The following is a 22,563-nucleotide window of genomic DNA, read 5'->3' on the forward strand; positions in this document are numbered from 1 at the left end:
AAGGCACACAGCTATGAGTCATCTTATAGAGTGCTGATCTTTAATTTTTTCCATAAAAACCTGCTTAAATTCCTCAATGGTGTTATTTTCACTCCTTATTTGTTCAAAAGTGACAGAAAAATAGAAAACTATCTGTTAATAATATTTATTTGAAGCAGAGAGTTAAAACATTAATAAATGCTGAAGAAGAAAATCCTCTCAGAAATGGAATTGATATTGTTGTTATTAAATTTAATAGTCCTGCTCAGATCCTAAGAGGTACTTAGGCTCCTAGCTCCCATTGGTTTCAGCAGAAGTTAGGAGTCTAATTACCTTGAGGATCTAAATTCTTACAATTTTACTCAGACAAAACTTGACTAACTTTAATTCAACCTAGCACTGAGCGCTGCTAAGCTCCAGTATCTTACTGTACATTGCATAGAAGCTTATACAGTATAAGGAATTGCTGCTATTTTGCAGTAATGCATTTTCTGTATTTACTCACCCTTGTTTTCTTGCATCCATATTTTAAATTTTGTACATAATGTGTATAAATGGAATATTTATCATCCCTCTGACTGTAATGTGTTGAAGTGATGATGTCTTGTCAACCGTAAATCAATAGACTGAGACTGTTGATCCTCAAATAGTGGCGAAAGACATGAAAACATGCTCAAGACCTGCTTGCAATACGGGCAAGGGTATCCCACTGCTCATTGCTGCAGCTCAACTGCATCACGTGGTGAACACTCTGGTGTGTGTGTGTGTGGCACACGAAGGCTTGTGTTATTCAAACCTGGTCCTGTAACACACCAGTCAACCCATGACCAGCCTAAAATGCAGCCACCACCACAGTGACCATGGGTGTAAAGCTGTGGCCTCCTTTGAGGGTCTACTGTTGCCCAAAGATCTGCTTCATTGAGTGCAGTGTTCGTGATGATGTGCTAATTTCTGAGCCCTTGATGCCTGCACAGTGTTTGTCATGGCTTCACAATGTTGTTCTGATCCAATCTTGCGCCTTGTGGCATTACATGTATGAACACCTTCCAATACCGGTCCATGTGTAGTGGATTTATATGTGGGATGCCTTGCCCTGATGTTAACAGCCGCAATGAACAAGCCACACGTTACTCACCCATGCTCCTACACAATGCCATTCTGAAAAGGCTAAAGTTTATGATTGTGGTGTAGATAGTGAGGATGCAACATACAGACAGAGATAGGCAAATTCTCTGTGCTGACCATGCCCTTAGCTTCTTATAGAATTGCTCTGTTTGTGCACTGACTCACCAACCCAGTGAGAAGAGCGAACTAAGTGCAGAGGGGGCAGGTCAAAAAAGGTACCAGGTAAAAAAGGTGACTCCACAGAGGACCAGATGTGTCAGAAAACAGATGAAAACTGTAGTGAACTATAGAGAACAGTATGAAACCAGGGCATCTGCTAAGATCTAGTATTTAATCATGCTACAAATGAAGGAGAACAATAATGGAGAATAAACAGTAAAATCTGTAGTTTTAGCATATAAAGTCATAACTGGAGCATTACAGATACTTGATAGCTAAATCTCATGACCGAAGCTGGCTGGTATAGAGGGTAAGTTGTAATAATTGGAGATATACTCAACTTCCTAGAACTGAAGGACCTTTGGAAAGGTCATGGAGTCCAGCCCCTGCCTTCACTAGCAGGACCAATTGTTGCCCCAGATCCCAAGTGGCTCCTCAAGGATTGAAAACTCACAACCCTAGGTTTAGCAGGCCAATGCTCAAATCCACTGAGCTATCCTTTCCTCTCCCTCCCACTATAGCTTGGTCAGGAAGGACAGGCAGGAAAAAGAGAGGACGTATAGCTGTTGTAATAACTTGTTCTGAGGTCCAGAAGGAGTGTGAGAAGCAGACCAGCTGGAAAGTCTCTGAGTAAAGATAAGAGGGGAAAAAAACAGGGTGATGTCCTGTAGGGGTCCATTACAGACCACCAAATCAGGAAGAGGAGGGAGATGAAGCATTTCTAGAACAAAACCCAGAAATATTCAAAACACAAATCCTGATTATAATAATGGGGGATTTTACCTACCTAGACAGCTGTTAAGAAAGAAATATGGCAAAAAACAAAATTATCCAGTAAGTTCCTGGAATGTACTGGGGACAATGCTTTGTTTCAGAAATGGAGGTAGTAACCTGAGTGACAACCATTTTAGACTTGATTCTGACCAACAGGGAGCAGCTGGTTGTGAATGTGAAGGTGGAAGGTGATTTGGGTGAAAGTGATCATGAATGATAGATTTCATGATTCTAAGGAAAGGAAGGAGTGAGAATGACTGAAGAAGGACTACAAAAAGCACATTTCAATATACTCAGAGAATTGGTAGGTAGCCACCCATAAGGAAAATATCTAAGGCATAAAGGAGTTCAGGGAAGCTGGCAGTTTCTCATGGAGACAATATTAAAGGCACAACTGCCAATACAAAGGAAAGATAGGAAGAATAGTAAGTTTTTTAATGACCTGAAAATCAAAAAGAAATCCTACAAAATGTGAAACGGACAACTTACTAAGGAGGAATAGAAAAGAATAGCATATAGGTGTAAGGATAAAATCAGAAAGGGTAAGGCACAAAATCAGTTATACATAGCAAGGGACAAATGTAATTGGAATTCTTTTTCCATATGGTTTACTGCAAAGTGTGTCATCACCTGAATGCTTTAAAGGCAACATAACTTCCAAAATCAAGAGTTGGCTCTACATATGGCCCTACATATGACCCCACACTGTATCAAACACAATAAAAATTAATGTAGTTGGTTTGTTTGGCAGGACATGGAAATTAAGTATACATTTCAATTCATTGTAAAATAATATAAAATCAATATTTGTAATACAGTTCAATAAGGTTTCATCAGGCTTTTGATCAACCAAATTAAAAGCAAAGGAAACCAACCAACCACACTCAAGGGTCACTGTGCATTCTCCAAGGCAGTTTCTTCTCTTTCTTTGTTTGGTGCTTTATTTTATATAAATTCAACCAGGAGCAGATTTTCAGGTAAAACCAATATTGGAAAGTGTGGTAAACAGAGAGGGACCAAACCAAAATTCAAAATGATGTTGAGAGAATGAGAAATTCTACACTGGAGCAAATGTAGCCTCCTATTGAACTGCTTACATGTATGGGCCCAGATATTGAAATGTATTTAGGTTCCTAAAAGCTACTGATTTCAGTGTGAGTTAGAGCCTAAATACCTTTGAGGATCTTGTCCATGTAATTACAGCACATACCTGGTCAGCAGGAGATTATGTGGTATGCTACAGTCACATTGATGTCACAATAGTGCTTGCATAATCTGAACTGGCTATCCTGGCCATGACAGAGTGAGAGGCCAGCTGCCTATCAGTACAGGAGCTCTTGGAGAAAGGACTGGAGGAAGTGTTGAAAAGACTAAAACATGAATAAATTTGTGACTGAGCAGGAGGTAAATCGAGAGAGGTAAGGGTCAGCACTGTATTTTCTAGATCCAGTCTATATTCACAGACACATTCAGAAAGCATAGGTGTTAGCCAAAGGGCCCGTTTCCCCCTGGAGCTTACCTAATTACACCAAGGAGGCACGGAGACAGGAAGACGAGTACCACACCCTTTATTGATCGGTCAGCTGAGCTGGTGTTCCTCTCGGCTAGTGCCAGAGAAAGAGACACACCTTACATGGCCAGATGGGCCTACCTTTATACCCCGAAACAAACAACTTAGCCTACGTTTGTCACGCTATTTGGTTGACCTGTAGAACCTGTACATGCATCTATTAGGGATAATTGGATACGCAGGATACATATATCATTTTGTGGAGGCTACAAGATACATACAGCTGTTGAGGATACATTTGTTATTCTGAAGGGGAAACAAGATACACCCGTCGACCCTTTGTGCTATATACTTTGGAAACATTCATGGGAACACAGCTGCATTTACTGGGGAGCCAACATATACTTGGGGAGCCAAATAAAACTGATAAGCAAAATAGCTGACTTAGGTAGATACACGGCCTTTCAGTCTAATAAGTTCTGTAAGCTTTCCAACACGGTTTGGGCAAGCATAGCATAACTTTGGTTCTACTCAGGCCTAATACAAAAAGGCTTCATTAGCACTATGATTTTCCAACAACTCCCCTTTGAGAATACTCACCAAACCTTTTGGCTGAGTTTTCTCACACTTTGAGGCCAAAAGCAATGAAGCTCTGCAGAAATATTTACAACTGCTCTTAAGCTTAGTCACCCCAACCCAGGAATGAATGCATGGACAAAAGAGTGGAACCTTTGTTCATTTAACAACTAAGGGATCGGGGCACTGACTATAACTCAGGTAGGCATACTCAATGGTTTAATTTCCCAGATGCCTCGGTGAATAATTTAGTCCCATATGCATCCTCCCCATGGACCCGGCAGGATTCGGCATGTGGAGCCCACATCCACCCCTAACCGGTCCATATGCTTGGAAGGAGCACTGTAAATGTACACACTTTCATCCAGAAAGTGTCCAAATATGTTTCCATGACCACAGATCAGATGGTACTTCAGATGTGTCTGTAAGGGCAGTGGGCCAAGTCTGGTGCTCAAGATTACTCCAAATGGCCATCAGCTGGTCATTCAGGAAACTTGATTTCTAAACATATAGATCTCAGAATGCCTTCCATCTTAGTGATATAACACTATTTTTGTCAGTACTTCTGTCATAGAACTAAGGGTGGGAATGACAGGGGTCACCACCAGCTCCAGCCTGTACTTAAGATAGCTGAGCTTAAAAATAAGGCTAGTGGCCCTTCTAGTCGCCCAATTTCTTATTATGTTCTTGGCTTTGAAAAATAATTCAGATGCCTGCAACACTATTGGCCCCAGCCCACAGGGATCTGGTCAATTCTTTCTCCAGAGGAAATAAGGGCCACTAGCCTTATTTTTTAAGCTCAGCTATCTTAAGTACAGGCTGGAGCTGGTGAGTTACATGTCATTTCCACCCTTAGTTCTATGACCCAGAAGTTACTGACAGAAATGGTGTTAAATATCACTAAGACTGGGAAGGCATTGCAGTGGGATCTAGTATGTTTAGTTGTGCTAATCTAATGGCAGCCCCTTGTGAGCAATCTGGGTATGTAAAAGTGATCTGAAACTGATAAAGGCAATGTCATTTAAAATCCAATTAGGGAGGGCAATACATACTAAAGGATTTATCCAAAACACAGGGTGCAGCCTGTAGAATAAACCCCAAAATCCAAGTAATTCCACATTCCCAAACATGGGTCCCACAAGTTTTTTTTCTGCCAGTGTATAATTCCTCGGGTTTCTTCACCAGGGTCAGTTCTCAATGTCCTTTTAGTCAGGAATTCCTGGACTTTGGCAATGTCAGTGGAGTGAGTGTTTTTTCTTCTTTCCCCAAACAGTTGTAGTTCAGCATTCTACAGGGGAGGGATTAGGAATACACCAGCCTGTAATGGTTTTTGATTCTTCTAGAAAAGTTCAAAGGCACAGTAGGTCTGTCAGTGGACAAGGGAGAGGTTAGCTAGCACGTCACCTTGTCCTTTTTCCCTGCTGTCCAGAAGCACAGTTGAACTAGAAGAAAGAATAGGCTAATCATATAGGAGAGTCCTCCGTATGTGGACGGGTCTTTTTGCAGTGAGAATCATGGGTCCAAGCAGTCAGTCTTTGGCACTTCACAGCGGTGTTGGTAATCAGCAGGACTCAATAAGGGCCTTTCCAGCGTGGAGCCAAAGCAGTCTTTTGTTGGTGGACCTGTACATTGATCCGGTCTCCAGGTTCCATGGAGTGGCAGGGCTGCTAGGGTCTTTGGGTAGTGCTGCCTTACCTGTGTAAAAAGGAAACCTAACACATTGCATTAGTGTCTTTGCAGATTGTACAGCCCCCCTTTTCTGGTTGTTAGCCAAGTGTCCTTGAACGAAGTCAGTGTGTATCTTTTTTTTTTTTTTTTTTTTTTTTTTGGAATGAGGTTGCTAGTTAAAGTTTTTATAATTTAAATGGTTATTTTTACTTTTCCCATTTTTGGGTTAATTTTTTTAAAATAAAAAGGAAAATTTTACTTTTACTTATACACCTTTGTTAACAATGAACACATACACATTGCTGTTATACAGTACATTAGTCTTATTATTTAATGTATGCCACATATACCCTTCTACTAAAATAACCTTATTACAGAGCTTTGGAACAACAAGCCAGGACAAGCACACCCACTTTGATGAGTTCATTCAATACAATCTCTAGTTCAATAGCTTCCCACCATCCCCAGCCCTCTGGCTAGAAATCTGAGGTAGCCAGAAGGATCCCATGTACAATATGGGGAGTGGGTTAACTTTTTATGTCCTTGCTTTCAAAGACTGTTAGTATGCAATTTGGCCAATGCAGTTTTTTTCTTTTACTTAAGAAAATACATAAGACTTTAGTATATCACATTTTTCTGATGTATTCAAACACTTTGTATTTTAAGTTGAACAAAACAAATATCTGCATTTCAATTCAAGCCTTCTGCCTTATTTCAAACCAGACCATCCCATGAAAATATTAAACAACAATTTTGGCCACTTGAGACAGACACCACAAGACAGAACATAGAACACAAAACATAATTTTTACTCTGCCAGTAAATCATGGTATGTTGTATGCTGTTTAGCTGGCATTAGTTTTCTTTGATTATCTGAAAGACAAAAACAAAGGTCTACCCCTTCTGGGCAGTCAATTATTGCTTAAAATATACAAATACCCTTGTTGATTTTAGGCAAAACAGGGGAATTACCCCATATTTTCTTGTATATGTTTTATAGGCAGCCCAGGTTTCAGTGGCTTTTACCTTATCAGTTAGTTAATTTGCATTAATACAGATGCTTTCTGGCTTGCTTTTTACTTTTAACTCCTGCTTTTAAACACTGAAAGAAAACATCACCACTTATAGTGCCTTAGAGCCTAATAAATTTTCATTTACATAGCACTGTATGCATTCTTCAGCTAATTCAACAAAATTGTTCATAGCCAAATGATTGCAATCTAATAATTTCTTTGCCTGAATTTATTTACAAACATTTAAATAAACACCAAGAACTTTTCTCTTTAGCATTTTACAAAGTTCAACTACTATTCCCTCCAGCAACTACAGAGTTAACTCTTCACTCTCCTTCAAATCACTTGCTCCTTCCTTATATCACTTGCTTTGTCTTTCAACAGCCACTTACCAATTCAAATCACCATTCCAAATATCCTTCTGAGTATTTGAAATCCCCATGCTTACACTCACTTACTTCTTCCTTCCACTAGACCCTCAAAAGTTTCCAACCTGTTCTCCAAGCTCTCTGTCTGTTGCCTGCCCGCCTGGGCCCGATCCTTTTTTTTTTTTTTTTTTTTTTTCTTTTTGCGCTGAACCGTTTCTTTCATGGGCTTCTGCCCCCACCCTTCTGGTTTTTTTCCTAAAACATTTTATTCACAAGACGACCCGAGTCCTCCCTCGTGAGGCTCACCACCTGAGCAAAACGCATGGCCCACTGGCGTTAACTATTTAATTGCCTCTTGTAGCAAACACACTGCTGTTACGGCATATGCTGAGCACGAATGGTTACATTTTAACAAGTCCCTGAAGGACTGGTACTTGCTTAGCCAGGGCCTTTTCTCCAACTACTCTATTGCCCAGTCCTGCTACGACTGGGGGTAGATCCTTTCACCTGCCACCCTTCCTGGTCAACCAGGGTGGAGAGAGGAATGCTAAACCCTTCTCCAGTTCTCAGACTTACTGCAGCTGAGAATGGGCACATCTTTAATTATGCAATCCTCAACATATAACACCAACAGAACCAAATAAAACAAACATAAAACAACAAGGGTAAAACAAATAGATGGTGTAAATTCTACAGGGTTCCCCCATTCTCTATTGCTCACCAAACTGTGACAAATTTCTGTTACCAATTTATGCCTCATGTCAGGTGATCAAACTGACACTGCAGGACGTTGCAGGAGGATAGAGAAAATACACCATATAACCAAATTTTAAAGCTTCATTAAAATGATAAAACAACAATGGAGAGTGTTGGGAATGCTCCCACATCACTCAAGAAAGATATAAATGCCCCATACTTACACATATCCAGACTGGCCACGTCTGTATATAACATTCAGAAAAGGGGAATAGGTGGACGGGAGATTATCCTGTATACAGCTTGTTCAGAATTTCCAACATGCTTCCGCTCTTGGGAAGGCTGTTCTTTACACCCTGGAATCTCCTGCGGTGTCTCTTTCAGAGATTCTAGTCCAGGTCAGCTACCTGTGGCTTCTCCAGTGTCACCAAGCCACACCAACACCGGCATCTGTCACAAAGTCAGACTGTTGGATCTCACCAAACAGTTAAGCTTTGCAAATGTAATCTCAGTTCTGTAACTTGTACTGCCTTTGGTTTGCTTGACCTTGAGCATAAAACAACTTTCTTTTTATCTCTGGGCGAAGCTGAGTTTTAAATTAACCTGTTTCTAGACAAATTGCTCACACTGTGTCAGAGGCTTTTCTTTGGTGATTAAAAGCTCCTCTGAGATATATGATCCTATCTAGATTAAAGGTACCTTAATGGGCATTGTTTAGATGGATCTTCACGCGTATAAAGATTCCAATTCTCTAAATACCTGCAGGTTTTAGAACCATAATGTACGTACATATAATATGCTGAGGTACCCTTAGGGGGTGAGGTGGAATGTTTAGACTGTCCCTTACCCACACGGAAAAGAAGGGGGGGGGAGAGAAGATGGGTTCACACGCTCCTAGACGCGGTTACAGTTTTGGCTTCCAGCATACCAATAGAACAAGAAACAAAAGTACCCCTACCAAAAAGAAAAGCCAGCCCTGGGGCTGCTCTAAGTCCCAGTAATTGTTCAGCACGGCCCACGGACTCGTGGAGTTAATGGAATTATTCATTAGCCATGTCTGAACCTAGGTACCTTAACCAGAAAGCTTTTACCCACACTCACCTTCCTATTTGTGGGTTCCTTTACCATTAGGGGCCCAAGGTCCCAACCCTCACTCTTCGGGGGCGTTAATCCTCAAACCCAGGAGGTAACGCACTTACCACGCCCGGAGTGGCCACGTCTGGCAGGTGGACTCCCCTCTTCTGGTACTGTCTTGCCTCCATGTCGTTTGGAGTTCTCTATGGAGGGGGCGCAGCCGTCCCGGTCGACTGCGGCGACTCGGAGCTCGAGCAAACCAATAGCTCAAGGTGGCCACTCTCCTGAGCCGTCCTCGGCCGCCGGTCAGCGCCCCCAACAGGGAGAGAAGTCCCGGCGTGGAGTCGCCATTTGTTAGCCAAAAGGGCTCGTTTTCCCCCCGGAGCTTACCTAATTACACCAAGGAGGCACGGAGACAGGAAGACGAGTACCACACCCTTTATTGATCGGTCAGCTGAGCGGGTGTTCCTCTCGGCTAGTGCCAGAGAAAGAGACACACCTTACATGGCCAGATGGGCCTACCTTTATACCCCGAAACAAACAACTTAGCCTACGTTTGTCTACGTCATTTGGTTGACCTGTAGAACCTGTACATGCATCTATTAGGGGATAATTGGATACGCAGGATACATATATCATTTTGTGGGGGCTACAAGATACATACAGCTGTTGAGGATACATTTGTCATTCTGAAGGGGAAACAAGATACACCCGTCGACCCTTTGTGCTATATACTTTGGAAACATTCATGGGAACACAGCTGCATTTACTGGGGAGCCAACATATACTTGGGGAGCCAAATAAAACTGATAAGCAAAATAGCTGACTTAGGTAGATACACGGCCTTCAGTCTAATAAGTTCTGTAAGCTTTCCAACACGGTTTGGGCAAGCATAGCATAACTTTGGTTCACTCAGGCCTAATACAAAAAGGCTTCATTAGCACTATGATTTTCCAACATAGGCATACAGATAGATTAGTTGTAATGTTCTCCATTTCTATGACCAGAACCTCAGCTGATGTAAACCAGTGTTGCTCTGTTGTCTTCCTTGTAGCTGTGTTGATTTACACCAGTTCAGGACTTGGCCTACAGCCTCTGGAGCTGGAAACTTTCCTGAGAATCTCAGTTTGTATTGAATGTTATGGGGGAGGTCTCCCTACTTTTGTCCCAGGTGTTTTATGTTTATTATGTTTATTATCATTTTGTGTCTTCTGCATCCATGGAGCCAAGATCTAGCTGTGGAATCCTCAGAGATGGGGGAAACTAGAACAAAAAATGCAGAGGGACTTCTCTTCTGGCTGTCTAAATGAAGCTCTGCTAATATCTTAAATGCAGGATAAGAAAGCATGGGGGTCACACTTCTTAGCAACACTAGTGCTCCTAATCCCACACTATCACTACTGCAGCTAGATGGGCAGTGTAGGTTACAGTTAGGATTCAGTTTGCATCTGGGTGTTAGAACTGAAGGATGCAATTTGCATAAAGGATGGGCAATCACCTAACCTCAAGCAGTCTTTCCAGGGAAGGGGAAATCTTGTCAGTTCCTCTTTCATGCTTTGGAATGCTGTTACCATGGAGACAGATACATATGGCATTTCAGATTTCTTGTTAAATATTAAGGCTCCTGGAGAATTTCTGCCCACAGCTAAGAGATACATGGGAGATAAAATCCTGATTTTTTTAATACATCAGCTATTTCATAGTTTCATAGAGTTTAAGGCCAGAAGGGACCATTAGATCATCTAGTCTGACTTCCTGGATTTCACAAATCATTAAATTTCACCTAGTAGCCTTACACTGAACCCAAAACGTGTCATCTGGGTGCTCAGGATTTTTGAAAATGAGGCCCTGACTAAGCAAAACTCTTAAAGCATGTGCTTAACTTTAGGTCTCTTCGTTGGCTTAGAGTTAAGCATGTGATTAGGATGCTGAATCAGGGTGTAGGTGCCTTAATATGGATTTAGGAGCTTAAGTTTAGGCAACCAGTTTTGAAAATTTGGGCCATAAAGTATTATTCTGTATGCGATCAAACCTCATCAACTGATAGTAAAGAGGGAAAGAAAGATTATTTTACAGGGGGATCTACTCAAAGGAGCAAATTTTCTTCATTATGATTTCCCCAAACACATTGGGTCCTTCAGCACACAAACCTGGTCATCAGAAGGAAGGAAGAGGATTTACATGATTCCCAGGTCGTCTTCTCCTCACAGTGTTTGGGCACCTGCAGAATCTTTACTGGATAGTGAATTAAAGAGGCCAGCACCAATTTGTACCATCAATGGTAACCAACTGAATCCTTTTATTTAATTTCAGGTGTTTATAATGAGGTTGTTTCCCTCCTGGCACATATGGCTGACCAAGATAAGAACAAAATTGCCCTCAGGATTGCCTCTATAGCTAAGACCAAGCTGGCTAGTGTTGTGAGAGTTCTGCTGGAGAAACTGCAACAGGATGAGGTAGGGCAGTTTCAGGAAATTAAATCTGCTTTCCATGTGTCCACACCAAATTCTGCCTGACTTCCTGGGAATGCATGGGGGTAATTCAGTATAGAACTTGGTCTGGTGCGCCATCTGTATTAATCCTTCTGTCCTCAGGCGTGAACTCATCATGCAAAATGCTGTTATTACAGATCAGGATGATATAATGCTCTATAAAGAGAGCATTGTCCTTTTACACACAGTGGAGTACATGGGTTGTATATAGTAAAAGTACACTAGAGGACTAGCAATAATCTTTTTAATAATACTGTGCCCTTCTTTAGCATCTTCATCCAAAATCTCAAAGCACTTACCTAATACTAGTGAATTAAGACTCACAGCACCCTTGTGAGAATGGTAAGCACGATCCCCATTTACAGATGATTTGTCACAGGGAATTAAGTTACTTGCTCAACACCACTTAGCAAGTTAGTAAAAGAATGTGAATAAAACCCAAGTGAACTGACTCCCTGCTCTTATTCCTAACCAACACTCCTTTCTTATGATGACATATTATTGAGATTATAGCACTGAAGGGACCTTATCTATATATTTTCTACTGGGAGAATTCTGCAACAAAAAAATAAAAATGATGTGCACAGTATTTTAACTTTTCTGCAAATATACAATATAATTGCACCGGTTCAAATTATGTATTTCAAAATCCCTGTCAGCAAGTATGTCTGTATCAATACAGACAACAAAAAGGATTGAGGAAATGTTTTTTGACAAATAGATTCCTTACTATGCATATTAATACAGAACTCTGAGTAATAATTCATTTAAACTCACTACAGAACCATATTTCCGTCATCCTCAGCTGCAGTGCAAAGGCTTGGTAGAGTCAGGGTAATGGAGGAGCTGAGGGAGAGGGAGGTAAATTGCTGGGAAGAAGCCTGGGTGTGAACTTGGAGGGTTGCTGGGTATGGGTGGGAAAAGTATGAAATGGTTTTTTTGGGAGGGCTGGGGAGGAATTGTTAGGGAGCTCCCCCCATGCAGACCCTGGCTGACTCCTAACCTCTCCCATTCAGTAAGGCACATCTGCCCCTGTCTCCATGTGTTCCTGCACCCCCATGGGTGCTTGCACACCCTGTTCTTGTGTTCCTCCACCCCTGCTCAGACACCCACTCCTCCCATCCCCATGTGGCTCTGTGCCCCACCCAACCACCCTCTGTCCCTGTGTAGCTCTGCACCTCCTCCCCCATCACTGTGTGTCTCTGAACCTCCCTCCTGCCCTGTAACCCTGGGTCTCCACTCCCATTCAGCCCCTCCCCCAGTCTGTCCTCTCCCACTAGCCCTTATGAGCAGAACTGAACTGCTTGTCTTGGCCTCCTAGTACTTTAATTATTTGAATTACTTGATTAATTATGAATCTCTTTTGGTTTTAAAGAATAAAATTGTTGCCTAATCCAGAGCTACTTGTATTACGTAGTGCTTATGTATTCATAAATTATCAGTGACAATTTTCAATTAAACAAATCCTCCTGACATTTAAAAATGAATGGAAGGAGCTTCTCCCCAGTGGAGCTGTGTGTTCTGGTTGCAGTTTGCAGAAGCCTCCTTTTCAAGCAGCACCCCTGGAATGTTTAGCTAATCGAGAGATCTGATTGGCTCTGAACATTCCAAAGGGCTTTATGACCTTGGCATGCAGGTTACCTAGATTTAGAGACTCCCAGGAGACAGAGATGGAAAAGATCTATTGGATCATCCAGTCCATTTCCCTGCGAATGCAGAACCATTCCAAATGGCCATTTTCCACTGGTTTGGCTAAACTAATTTTAAAAGCCCCTAATGTCTGAACTTCCACTATTTTCCTAGGAAGACTATGTCATAACCTTATAGACCTGTCTCACAGGTGAGGCATTTTTCCTGTTGTTAAAGTCTAAATTGTATGTCTTTTTTTTAGTTTAATCCCATTACTCCTACTTTTACCTAAATGTATTATACTAAAAAATTCCTCTCCCTCCTTGATGTTCACACGCTTCACATAGTTGTATGGTATTATCATGTCTCCCTCACAGCCATCCTTTGGCCGCATCTGCCGTAGACAGTTCTTTCAGTCTGTCTTCAGAAGTAGAGGTCTGCTCGGGCCCAGTTTTGAAGCCTAACCTGAACTGGCCCCAAGCCCACTCACCTCACCTTGAGAGGGTTGAATAATTTTCCATCCTGGTCCCAACCCTTCCCCTCAAACCAGATATTGCCACCGCATCCTGCTAGTTTGCAGTTTTCTGAAAAGAATCTTGTTCTTCGCTCAGGTTTTTAATTTCTCTTTATTTTTTTTCTGTCCCAGCTGATACTAAACTCCCCCATATTTAGTATCATCTGTGAATTTCTACACTGATGGGCCTCATAAAAGACACCTTTGAGTGTGCGACTGTCAATGAAGATCTAACTGCTGAGCTAATTTCCCCTAGGTGCTGTTGAGGACTTACTGCGGGAGTTGGGTATTTTGTAATTACACATTTACCAATTCTGTCTGGAGTGGCTAGAGCAAGGGCAAGGGGCTCCTTTTTATTGTTTGTTTTCAATAAATGAAACTCAAGAAGGGGGCAGTGAAGGAGGCTTCTTCTGGCTTTTTTTCTCTGCGGGAAGATTAAAATATGTCAATTGTTCGGCTGCTTCTGAAGTGCTGCTAATGCGATGATTGTGGAGGGCATGGCATGTTTGACACCAGTTAAGCATGCTGGCTGAGGAGTCAGTGTGGCCTAGTGGATAGGACTGTGGATAATGACTCAGGAGACATGGATCTCTTCCTGGCCACGGACCTGCTCTGTTCTGATAAGACTTGGGCTAATCACTTCATGTTTGGATTGGAAGCTCTTTAGGGCAGGGGCTTATTTGTCAAATTACTGTGTGGTCATCAAGAAAAACTTTTCCCAATTGTTTGTTCTCTTTTCTGGTTTGTCCACAGCAAAACAAAATAGGCATTTACTATATCATGGAGAATGTGTTAGAGCAGGAACCCTGGGGCCTAGAGAGAAGGCTAGTGAACAAAATTATAAGCCTAGCCTCAGAGCAGATGAGAGAGACTCGGTAAGTTAGTTCTCCTGAGCTACTAATCAAAGGATCCAAAGCTTTAACTAATTAAAACTCTCTTTGGGGCAGAGTAAACTATATACTGAAATGAAAATGTATTCTTCTGTTAGAGGCCCACACCTTCCTCCAGACCAAAGCCCAGGTCCTAGACAGCACTTGTGCACATGCATAAGATGGGAAAACTCACATGTGAAAGTTACACATGTGCTTAAGTGCTTTGCAGGATCATAACCCGAGACACATGATATCAGACACAGAGACAGGCCTATGGTTTCTTAATGAGCACGTCTTTCCCAAAGTCTACTAGGATTTCATTTTTTATACTGATGTTATGTGGGAGGTACTCTGATACTATAGCGATAAGTGCAGTATAAAGCCCTAAGACAGACAGAATCTGAGCTATCTCCAAAAGCAGCAGCATTGGATTTAGAATCTAGTTTGGCAGCAGGAAAACCCATGGAAAAATCCCTCTCTTGTTCCAAAGGAAGTCAGCCTCCTTTTGGGGGACAGTTTATTCCAGGAAAGCTCTCTGAATATCGTTGAAGCTGCCCAGTCTGTCTCTTACTACCTCCTTAGGGAAGGGCGGGGCAAAATATCATGTGACTATGGTGACCAGTCATCCACCACAAGGAGCTACTAGTGAATAGTCTAACCAAGCAGCTTGCAAGCAACTCAAAGGCTGAAGATTGTTTTGATTCAATGAATATTTATAAGTAATGACTCTATCCACAGAAAGTTGGGTGGGTTCATTCACAACTTATGCACAGAAATTAGGACTTGACTCATCTAAACAACTCTGGCTAGTGCAGCCGGCTTCAGTCACCTCAGTCTCTCTCGCTCTCTCTTGTTTTTTTTTTTTGTTTTTTTTTAGCAAGTAACAAATGAACTTAAAGTGGCAGCTAGTAACACCTTAGTGACGCTGGCACGCTGCTATTTCAATGATGTGATGTCTGAGCTGCGGTGTCATCTGAACCTGCCGGAAGAGTTTATTTTAGTTACACTGGGCAACCTGTCATCAGCCTATGGTATGGTAACTTCCATCTTTTGTTTCAAAGTTATTGTCTTTCGTTTAAGGACAGGGGATTACTCTCTCTACCTAAAAATATTACAGCTAAACAGAGCTCTGCTTGAGTGTGTGCGTGAGTGCATGTGTGTGTGTGTGGAGAGACACAGGATTCACTGCTCTTGCTAGTTCTGGCTTCCAGATCATGAGCTATCCAGACAGAGGTGCAAGCTGTAACTTCTGCCCCTGACTGAAGTTCCTTAAGGATGGGAATGAGTGGAAGATCAGGTCCAGTGGAGCTCTTCTTCACCCCACTTCCCACCCGGCCCCAGTGCGCTCTCCCCTTACGCAGGGAGTGAGTTGGGCATCAGGCACAGCTGTGCACTGGTGGAGGATTCCCCTCTTCAGGGTGAATCCCCCACTGGGTATCAATGGCTGCTGTAAAGCCATCCTGCTCTGCTTACACAGTGCAAAATGGCCCAGGAGCCCGTAGCATCCTGCCCCACAGTGTTTCTAAGTGTGTTCTAAGAAGGCGGAGAGCAGCCGATTATCTGTCTTCCTTCTCTTCTGGCCTTTCTCTGCAGCACTTAAGTGTATCCGTTTTGTGAGAATGACCCTGTATGACATGGACTGCATGCTGGAGTTAGTCAACGACAGCAGGATGAGACAAGCATTTTGTGGTGGTAAGTGCCAGAACTTGCTATAGGTGCCCAAAATGGATACTTAGGGGGTTTTGGTACAATTGAAGTGACTGACCAAGTTTGCAAACAGGCCCTGCACTGTGCTCCCTGCCCTGGGTTGCACCAGGTACTGTGTTCCTTGGCTCCCATGGCACTCAGTGAAGTTGAGAGTGCTCTGTACTTTGCAGGAAGCGCTGAGCATTTGTAAGTTCAGGCCCTTTATGACTCATGGATATAATTTAAAATAAACAGACACAAAGGCTGAAGCTGCCCATCTGCCAGCAGTCTCCTGGGGGAGGAGGTGAAGGGAGCAGATTTCAATACTGTACATTTAAAAATCCCATTTCCAACTTCTTCACCCATTCTCTCCCCTTAGTTTCTTTATCATCATCTCCTTTCACCCTCTTTCTCTGTCTTCTTCCTCTCCACTTCTCTCTTCCTTTGCTTTTCAGGTGATGCTCAGTAAGGGGTTAATCCTGTGCCTTTGAGGTAAATGGGAATTTTGCCATCAACTTCATAGAGAACAGGATTGGGCCCTAATTCTTCTTAGAAAGGACACTAGATACACCTACCTTTAGGGCAAAGTGCTCCCCACTATGTTCAAATCCCAGTAAAGCCAATGGCAGTTAGGGGCACTCAACATCTTTCAGACAAACTGTAACTCAGGATGAAATCATACAGTGTTAGGGTTAAATAAACAATAACTGCAGAGGACACGAGTCATTTACAGGAGAGCTTGCTGAAATATTTTGATTTTTAATTATATTTTCCATAATTTCCCCCCCAAATTTGATGAAAAACAAACCTGAAAAATGTCCATGACAATTTTGATCAGGAAGTGTGCGTCCAGTGTTTTGGAGCATCTAAAGAGGTGACTGAATTTTTCAGATATTTGAAAAATAGAAATGATTTTACACTTTGCAATTTTGAAAGAAAAAAACAACTATCCGTAAAGATTTTTAATTTAATTTAAACTGCTTTTTCAACCAGCTCTAATTAAGAGGTAAAAAGGAAGGGAGAAAAGATTTGTCTTCAAATGATGGTAATTGAAATAAGATTGAGAGATCTGCAAACTAAAAAGCCTTTTGAGAAACAAGACACGGAATGTGGGGGAAGAGAAATAGCTCAAAATTGATGTTGGATTTCAGCGTCTATTCCTGAACTAAGCAGTAGCTGCCATGGAATTGTAGTAAACTTTAGGCCTGGGTGTGTTCACTGATAAAGCAACTTCTCCTTGTTACCAATATGTCCTTTTCACATTGCCTGTCTTCTCTCCTTCCATGCAGTTCTGGAAAAATGGTCAAGAGCAGTAAATTTCTATTTCACCAACTGGGAAAAGTGCTCATTCCGCAGAATGGATGCATCGCAATTCTGCGATCCAATTCTTCCTATTTATGCTCATGTGACCAGCAACTGGCTGACCTGTGAGGAGCCGGAGGTGAGAATTGCTGGCTTTCTAAACCTTTAGCAGAAATTGTAACATTAAATTCTATGTGTCTGGCACTCATTGTGATGATGACATTTAATGGTAGGTCCTTTTGGATGGAACAGAGTGTCATGTAAAACATCTAAAATCCAAACATTTATAATGTCACCACAACGTGGAAATTCTGTCTGTACGCAGTGTACATGGATTCTAGTTTTATGCACCTAACGTGCAGATGAACGCGGGATAGTGGGCTAAATTAATTCCTCCATTCAGCCCCAGTGGAGTTCCAGCAGGGATGAGTTGGCCTAGAATGCATACTAATCTGGGGAATATTTTACCTGGTATAGTTGTGAGGTGCATTAGGATATAATCCTGAAAACCAACCCTACGAGTCCTGGTTCTTACCAGGAAATATTGATAGGCCCATTCCTACAGTGGAACAAGGGAAGGTGCACTCATTGGAAGTAGAAAAGGTGTGCCCATTGAATGATATTGAATGAATTCATAGGAACATAAATTCTGTGTCTCATCTATGCAGCTCAAGCAGGCTATCATCAAAGCCCTTGGTCCCATGATGAGCCTCCTGCTACACAAAGAAGGCCATCAAGATCAGCTATTTAAACCGATCTCATGGCTCCTTGAGCAATATAAGGAGAACACTGATGTTTTTCACATCACCAAGGTGAGGTACCGCTCCTTAAGGTAACTGTCTATGTGTCTGCATATATGAACTGCATGAGGAATTTGCTGCCAGTGGGGTTTCCTGGTTGAGACAGTGACTTGTTAGAAAATAAATATCCACACAAGCTCTGGGTTTGTACACGTGGTGAGCCAGGCAACAAGATCTGTAGGTAAATGCCTCTTATGAAAAGCATCCTCTGTTTCCTGGGGAGGATGATAAGGAGATAGAAAACAAAACACCTACCCCCCCACTCCAAAAGATCCTCCCTCCTTGAGATTTCCCAGTACATCCTGTCAACTCTGCGTCTCTGTTTTAGTTCATAAGCTCCTCAGAGCAGGAGCTGCCATATGTTGTCTCTGGTCAGTACCAAGACAACTGTCATTGGTTGAAAATTAATACTAAGGAGGCTTGAGAGTCATTGCTTTGGATTATGGAACTAGATGGATCTAAAAGCATTGCCTGTCTATTTCATCTCCCGTTCTGTGCAGTGCTGTTGTAGCCATGTTGGTCCCAAGATATTAGAATGCCAAGGTGGGTGAGATAATCTAATTAAAGATATTGTCTCACTCCCGTTGACTCTCTATTTCATCGACCCTGAGTACCACATAAGCAAGAAGTAAGGGGCCATATTCTGTCTTCAGTGGGGCTACACAGTTATAGCTGTCTCGTGAGTTCATTTACAACTTCTTGGTAGTGATATTTACTCACCATCTCTGTTGGTTGAAGCTTTCTGGTACAGAGTATGTGGTCACTTTTGGGGTTGAAATACCCATGATTTGGAGGGAACCAATGCATCATGGACTTGTTTGATAGCATCAGGGCACTACAGAACTGCTTCAATATAGTAAAATCTGTAGATGGCATCAGAGACATTCTGGAAACTTGAAGCAGCAAAGGAGAAAAGTGTTTAGATGCAGGAAGGAATTCGATTTTCACCTTTTTTATCAATAACCTGGCAGAGGACATAAAATCTTCCCTGCTAAAGTTGGCAGATGAGATGAAAATTGGGAAGTGGTAAAAAATGGAGAGGACAGATTCAGAGAGATCTAGATCACTTGGTAAACTGGGTGCAAACAAAGGTGCATTTAAATATGGCTGAATGTAAATGTGAGCATCTAGGCGCAAAGAATTTAGGCCATACATACATGATGGGGGATGCTGTCCTGGGAAGCAGTGACTCTGAAAAAGATTGTGGGGATCATGATGAATAATCAGCTGAACACGATCTCAAGCTGTGTCCAAAAAAGCTGAAAAGCATGAAAAGGGGAATCTCAAGGAGGAGTTCAGTGGTTGTTTTACTTCTAAATCTGGCACTTGGGTGACTACTGTTGGAATACTTTGTCCAGTTCTAGTGCCCACAACTCAAAAAGGGTGTTGATAAATTGGAGAGGAGATTGAGAGAAGAGCCACAGTGATTAAAGGATTAGAAAACATGCCTTACAGTGGTAGAATCAAGGAACTCAATCTATTTAGTTTAACAAACGGAAAGTAAAAGGGTGTGTGATGGGGTTTACCTACCCCACATTGGTTCAGCAGGGGTTAATCCTACTTTGTGGGCCGAGGAGGCCATGGCCCCTCATCTCTGCTGGGCATGCTTCAGCTGGAACCAGGATATAAAAGAGAACCACTCAGCTCAGTCTGGGATGGCTGCCGAAGGAGCAGAGGTGCATTGCAGGCTCCTGCAGAGACTGCCAGTGCTCCAGGATTCAGAGGCCAGCCGGACTGTGGCTGCAACCAACGACCCCAGCCACCCAATGCCAGAGATGGAGGAGAGACCACAGAATCCCTGAGTGGGAAGTAGCCTAGGTAGACTAAGCACTGATCCAGTTGAGGCACTGGGTTTTGACTTGGCATGTTTTGGAAGGATCCCCGCTGATTTGGTGGCAGATACCTCTGCAGCAAGACAGGCCCCTGTGCTGGGACTTTTGGAATAGGTAGGAGCCAGTGGAGAAGGGCTGGTCACTAGGCAACACTTCCCTGCCACAAAAGGTGGTTCTAATGACTTTGGCCACTAGGCCGCACTACCATACCTAGAAGGGGACCGCTATTGACTCAGGCTGTTGGGCCGTGAACCCTCACCGAAGGGCTGCTGCGCTGATCCCAACCATTAGGCTATGCTGCCCTAGGAGCCAGGACTGCTGCGGTGGCTAGGGAGACTAGGCCAGCTGGGCCGCCCAAGATCTACTTCAGTTCCTCCACAACCTGGTACCACCTGACGGGGTGGACCTATCCTGTGACAGGGTGACTTCATGACAGTCTATAATATCTTACATGAGGGAGTCATGTTTTATAACGGGCTCTTCAGTCTAGCAGAGAAAGGTGTAACTTGATCCAATGGCTAGAAACTGAAGCAAGACACATTCAGATTGGAAATACAGCGTCCATTTTTAATGGCGAGATAATTAACCATTAGAACCATTTACCAAGGGCCGAGGCAGATTCTCCCTCACTGATAGTTTTTAAATTGAGATTGGGATATTTTTCTAAAAGCTCTGCTCTGGGAATTATTCTGGGCAAGGTCTGTGGCCTGTGTTATACCGGAGGTCAGACAAGATGATGGCAATAATCTGTTCCGGCCTTGGAATCCACGAATCCCCTGAATCTGCTTCAGTCACTACATATTGCTCCTGTGTGTGCCACCATCTGACTTTCATCCTCTGTTGCAGAGTCTGAGCCAGCTCTTGGAGGTCTCGGGTGAATATAAGATCCCTCTCCCTAAGACGGTTTCAAGCCATCTGCAGTGCTCTGCACAACCAGGTGAGAGGTGGTTTTGCTTGGATCCCTTGAGCTTAGGCACAGCAGATCTGAAGCATATTAACAATCAAAATATATGGAATGATAGTGCAGAGCCTGGGGACCGCCTCATGCCTTACTGATTTCTGCAGGCTCAAGAGTAAGCAGGTAGAGGTCTCATTTTCTTAGCTAATATCCAGCTCAGTTTGTAAAGCAATTTTACCATAAGCCGATTATCAGGGGGAGTCAGAGTTGTACAGTAAACACTGTGGCTGTGTCTTGATTCGATGAGCTCTGCTGTTCAAAACACTTAAGCTTCTCTCATCTAATGTATTGACATTGTGTTTGATTCTTGCTGTGCATTCAGTACCATCCACCTGGGGTTCAGACCTCTAGTTGGACATGTAGGAAGTGGAAGCTTAGAAATTAATTGAACATTTTCTTTTCAATTGCTTCTGATTAGTTTTTCTTTGACCATTTCCCTTCTTCCCACAGCTCTGTTCTCAAGCTAAGCTGCTCAGCATGGAAAATCACACAGAGCTGGTCTATTGTATAGTTCAGCTAGGTAAGGGGAAGAGACTCTGAGTTACACAGTGGTTTCCTTGTAACTTCCTTTGTAAGGTATGGTAAGAATAAGAGTTCTGTTGTCAGTGAGGACGTGATTTCTTGCCTTGCAGCCCGTTCTTCTCCTGATGATCTGATAGCCTTTCTGCACTCTCAACTGAAGATTGAGAATGAGGCTGTTCGTGTGGCATCTCTGAATCTGCTCAGAGCTATTGTTGGTGCTGACTGTAAGTAACACAGGAGCAACTGTGCCAGCTGCCCTCTTGGCCGACATGCTGAGGGTTGAGTTGGGGACGTCCAGGGCAGGGCTGGCTTTAGGAAGTGCGGGGCCTGATTTGTGGGGCTTGTACTCACCGGGCGGTGCCCTGAGACTTTGGCTGCACTTCGGCAGCGGGTCCTTCACTCGCTCAGAGTCTTCGGTGGAACTTCAGCAGCGGGTCCTTCACGTGCCGCCGAACACCCAAAGCGAGTGAAGGACCCGCCGCTGAAGTGCCGCCGAAGACCCAGAGTGCTGCCGGGTGAGTAAAAATTTAAAAGGCCACTGGGCACGGGGTCCTGTTATGTGCGGGGCCCTCTCAGGCACGGAGCCTGATTCGGGAGAATCAGGGGAATCGGCCTAAAGCCAGCCCTGATCCAGAGCTAAAAGCATGAGCTACTATAGATTGAGCTAAAGAACCAAGGTTTTGTAGGCATGTCAGGGCTGTAACAGACTCATCGCCTCTGCAAATGGGACACAGAATCTCTATAACACACAGTCACCAGTGGTCTGGATATCCACTAAGGGATCAAATGCTGCCCTAAGTTACCCCCCTATGGCCACCTAGAAATCAACAGGTTCAACTAAGTGCTGAATGTAGCCCAAGATATTTTTCAACTTCAGATACAGAAGTTGACTTGGGGCTAATGCACATTAACAATAATCAAAAATAAAATAATACCCCGACTCGATAATCGTCAGTATTAGGCACTATAGACTAGATTCTGTGTTGTTATACTGTGTAAACACAGATTGACCTC

General features: G+C 42.9%; 1 protein-coding gene across 1 annotated transcript; it reads left to right on the forward strand.

The window, feature by feature from the left end:
* The first annotated feature begins 11,113 nt into the window (after positions 1-11,113).
* On the forward strand, positions 11,114-22,166 carry LOC120379973 (maestro heat-like repeat-containing protein family member 2B). The gene is made up of 7 exons (XM_039497485.1): positions 11,114-11,398; positions 15,327-15,480; positions 16,043-16,141; positions 17,425-17,576; positions 18,106-18,249; positions 20,916-21,006; positions 22,126-22,166. The coding sequence occupies exons 1-7, from the start codon at positions 11,291-11,293 to the stop codon at positions 22,164-22,166; spliced, it is 789 nt and encodes a 262-aa protein (XP_039353419.1). The 5' UTR covers positions 11,114-11,290.
* The last annotated feature ends 397 nt before the right edge of the window (positions 22,167-22,563 follow it).

The sequence above is a fragment of the Mauremys reevesii genome, linkage group 13 (genome assembly GCF_016161935.1).
Source record: "Mauremys reevesii isolate NIE-2019 linkage group 13, ASM1616193v1, whole genome shotgun sequence".
In the NCBI taxonomy this organism is placed as follows: Eukaryota; Metazoa; Chordata; order Testudines; family Geoemydidae; genus Mauremys; species Mauremys reevesii.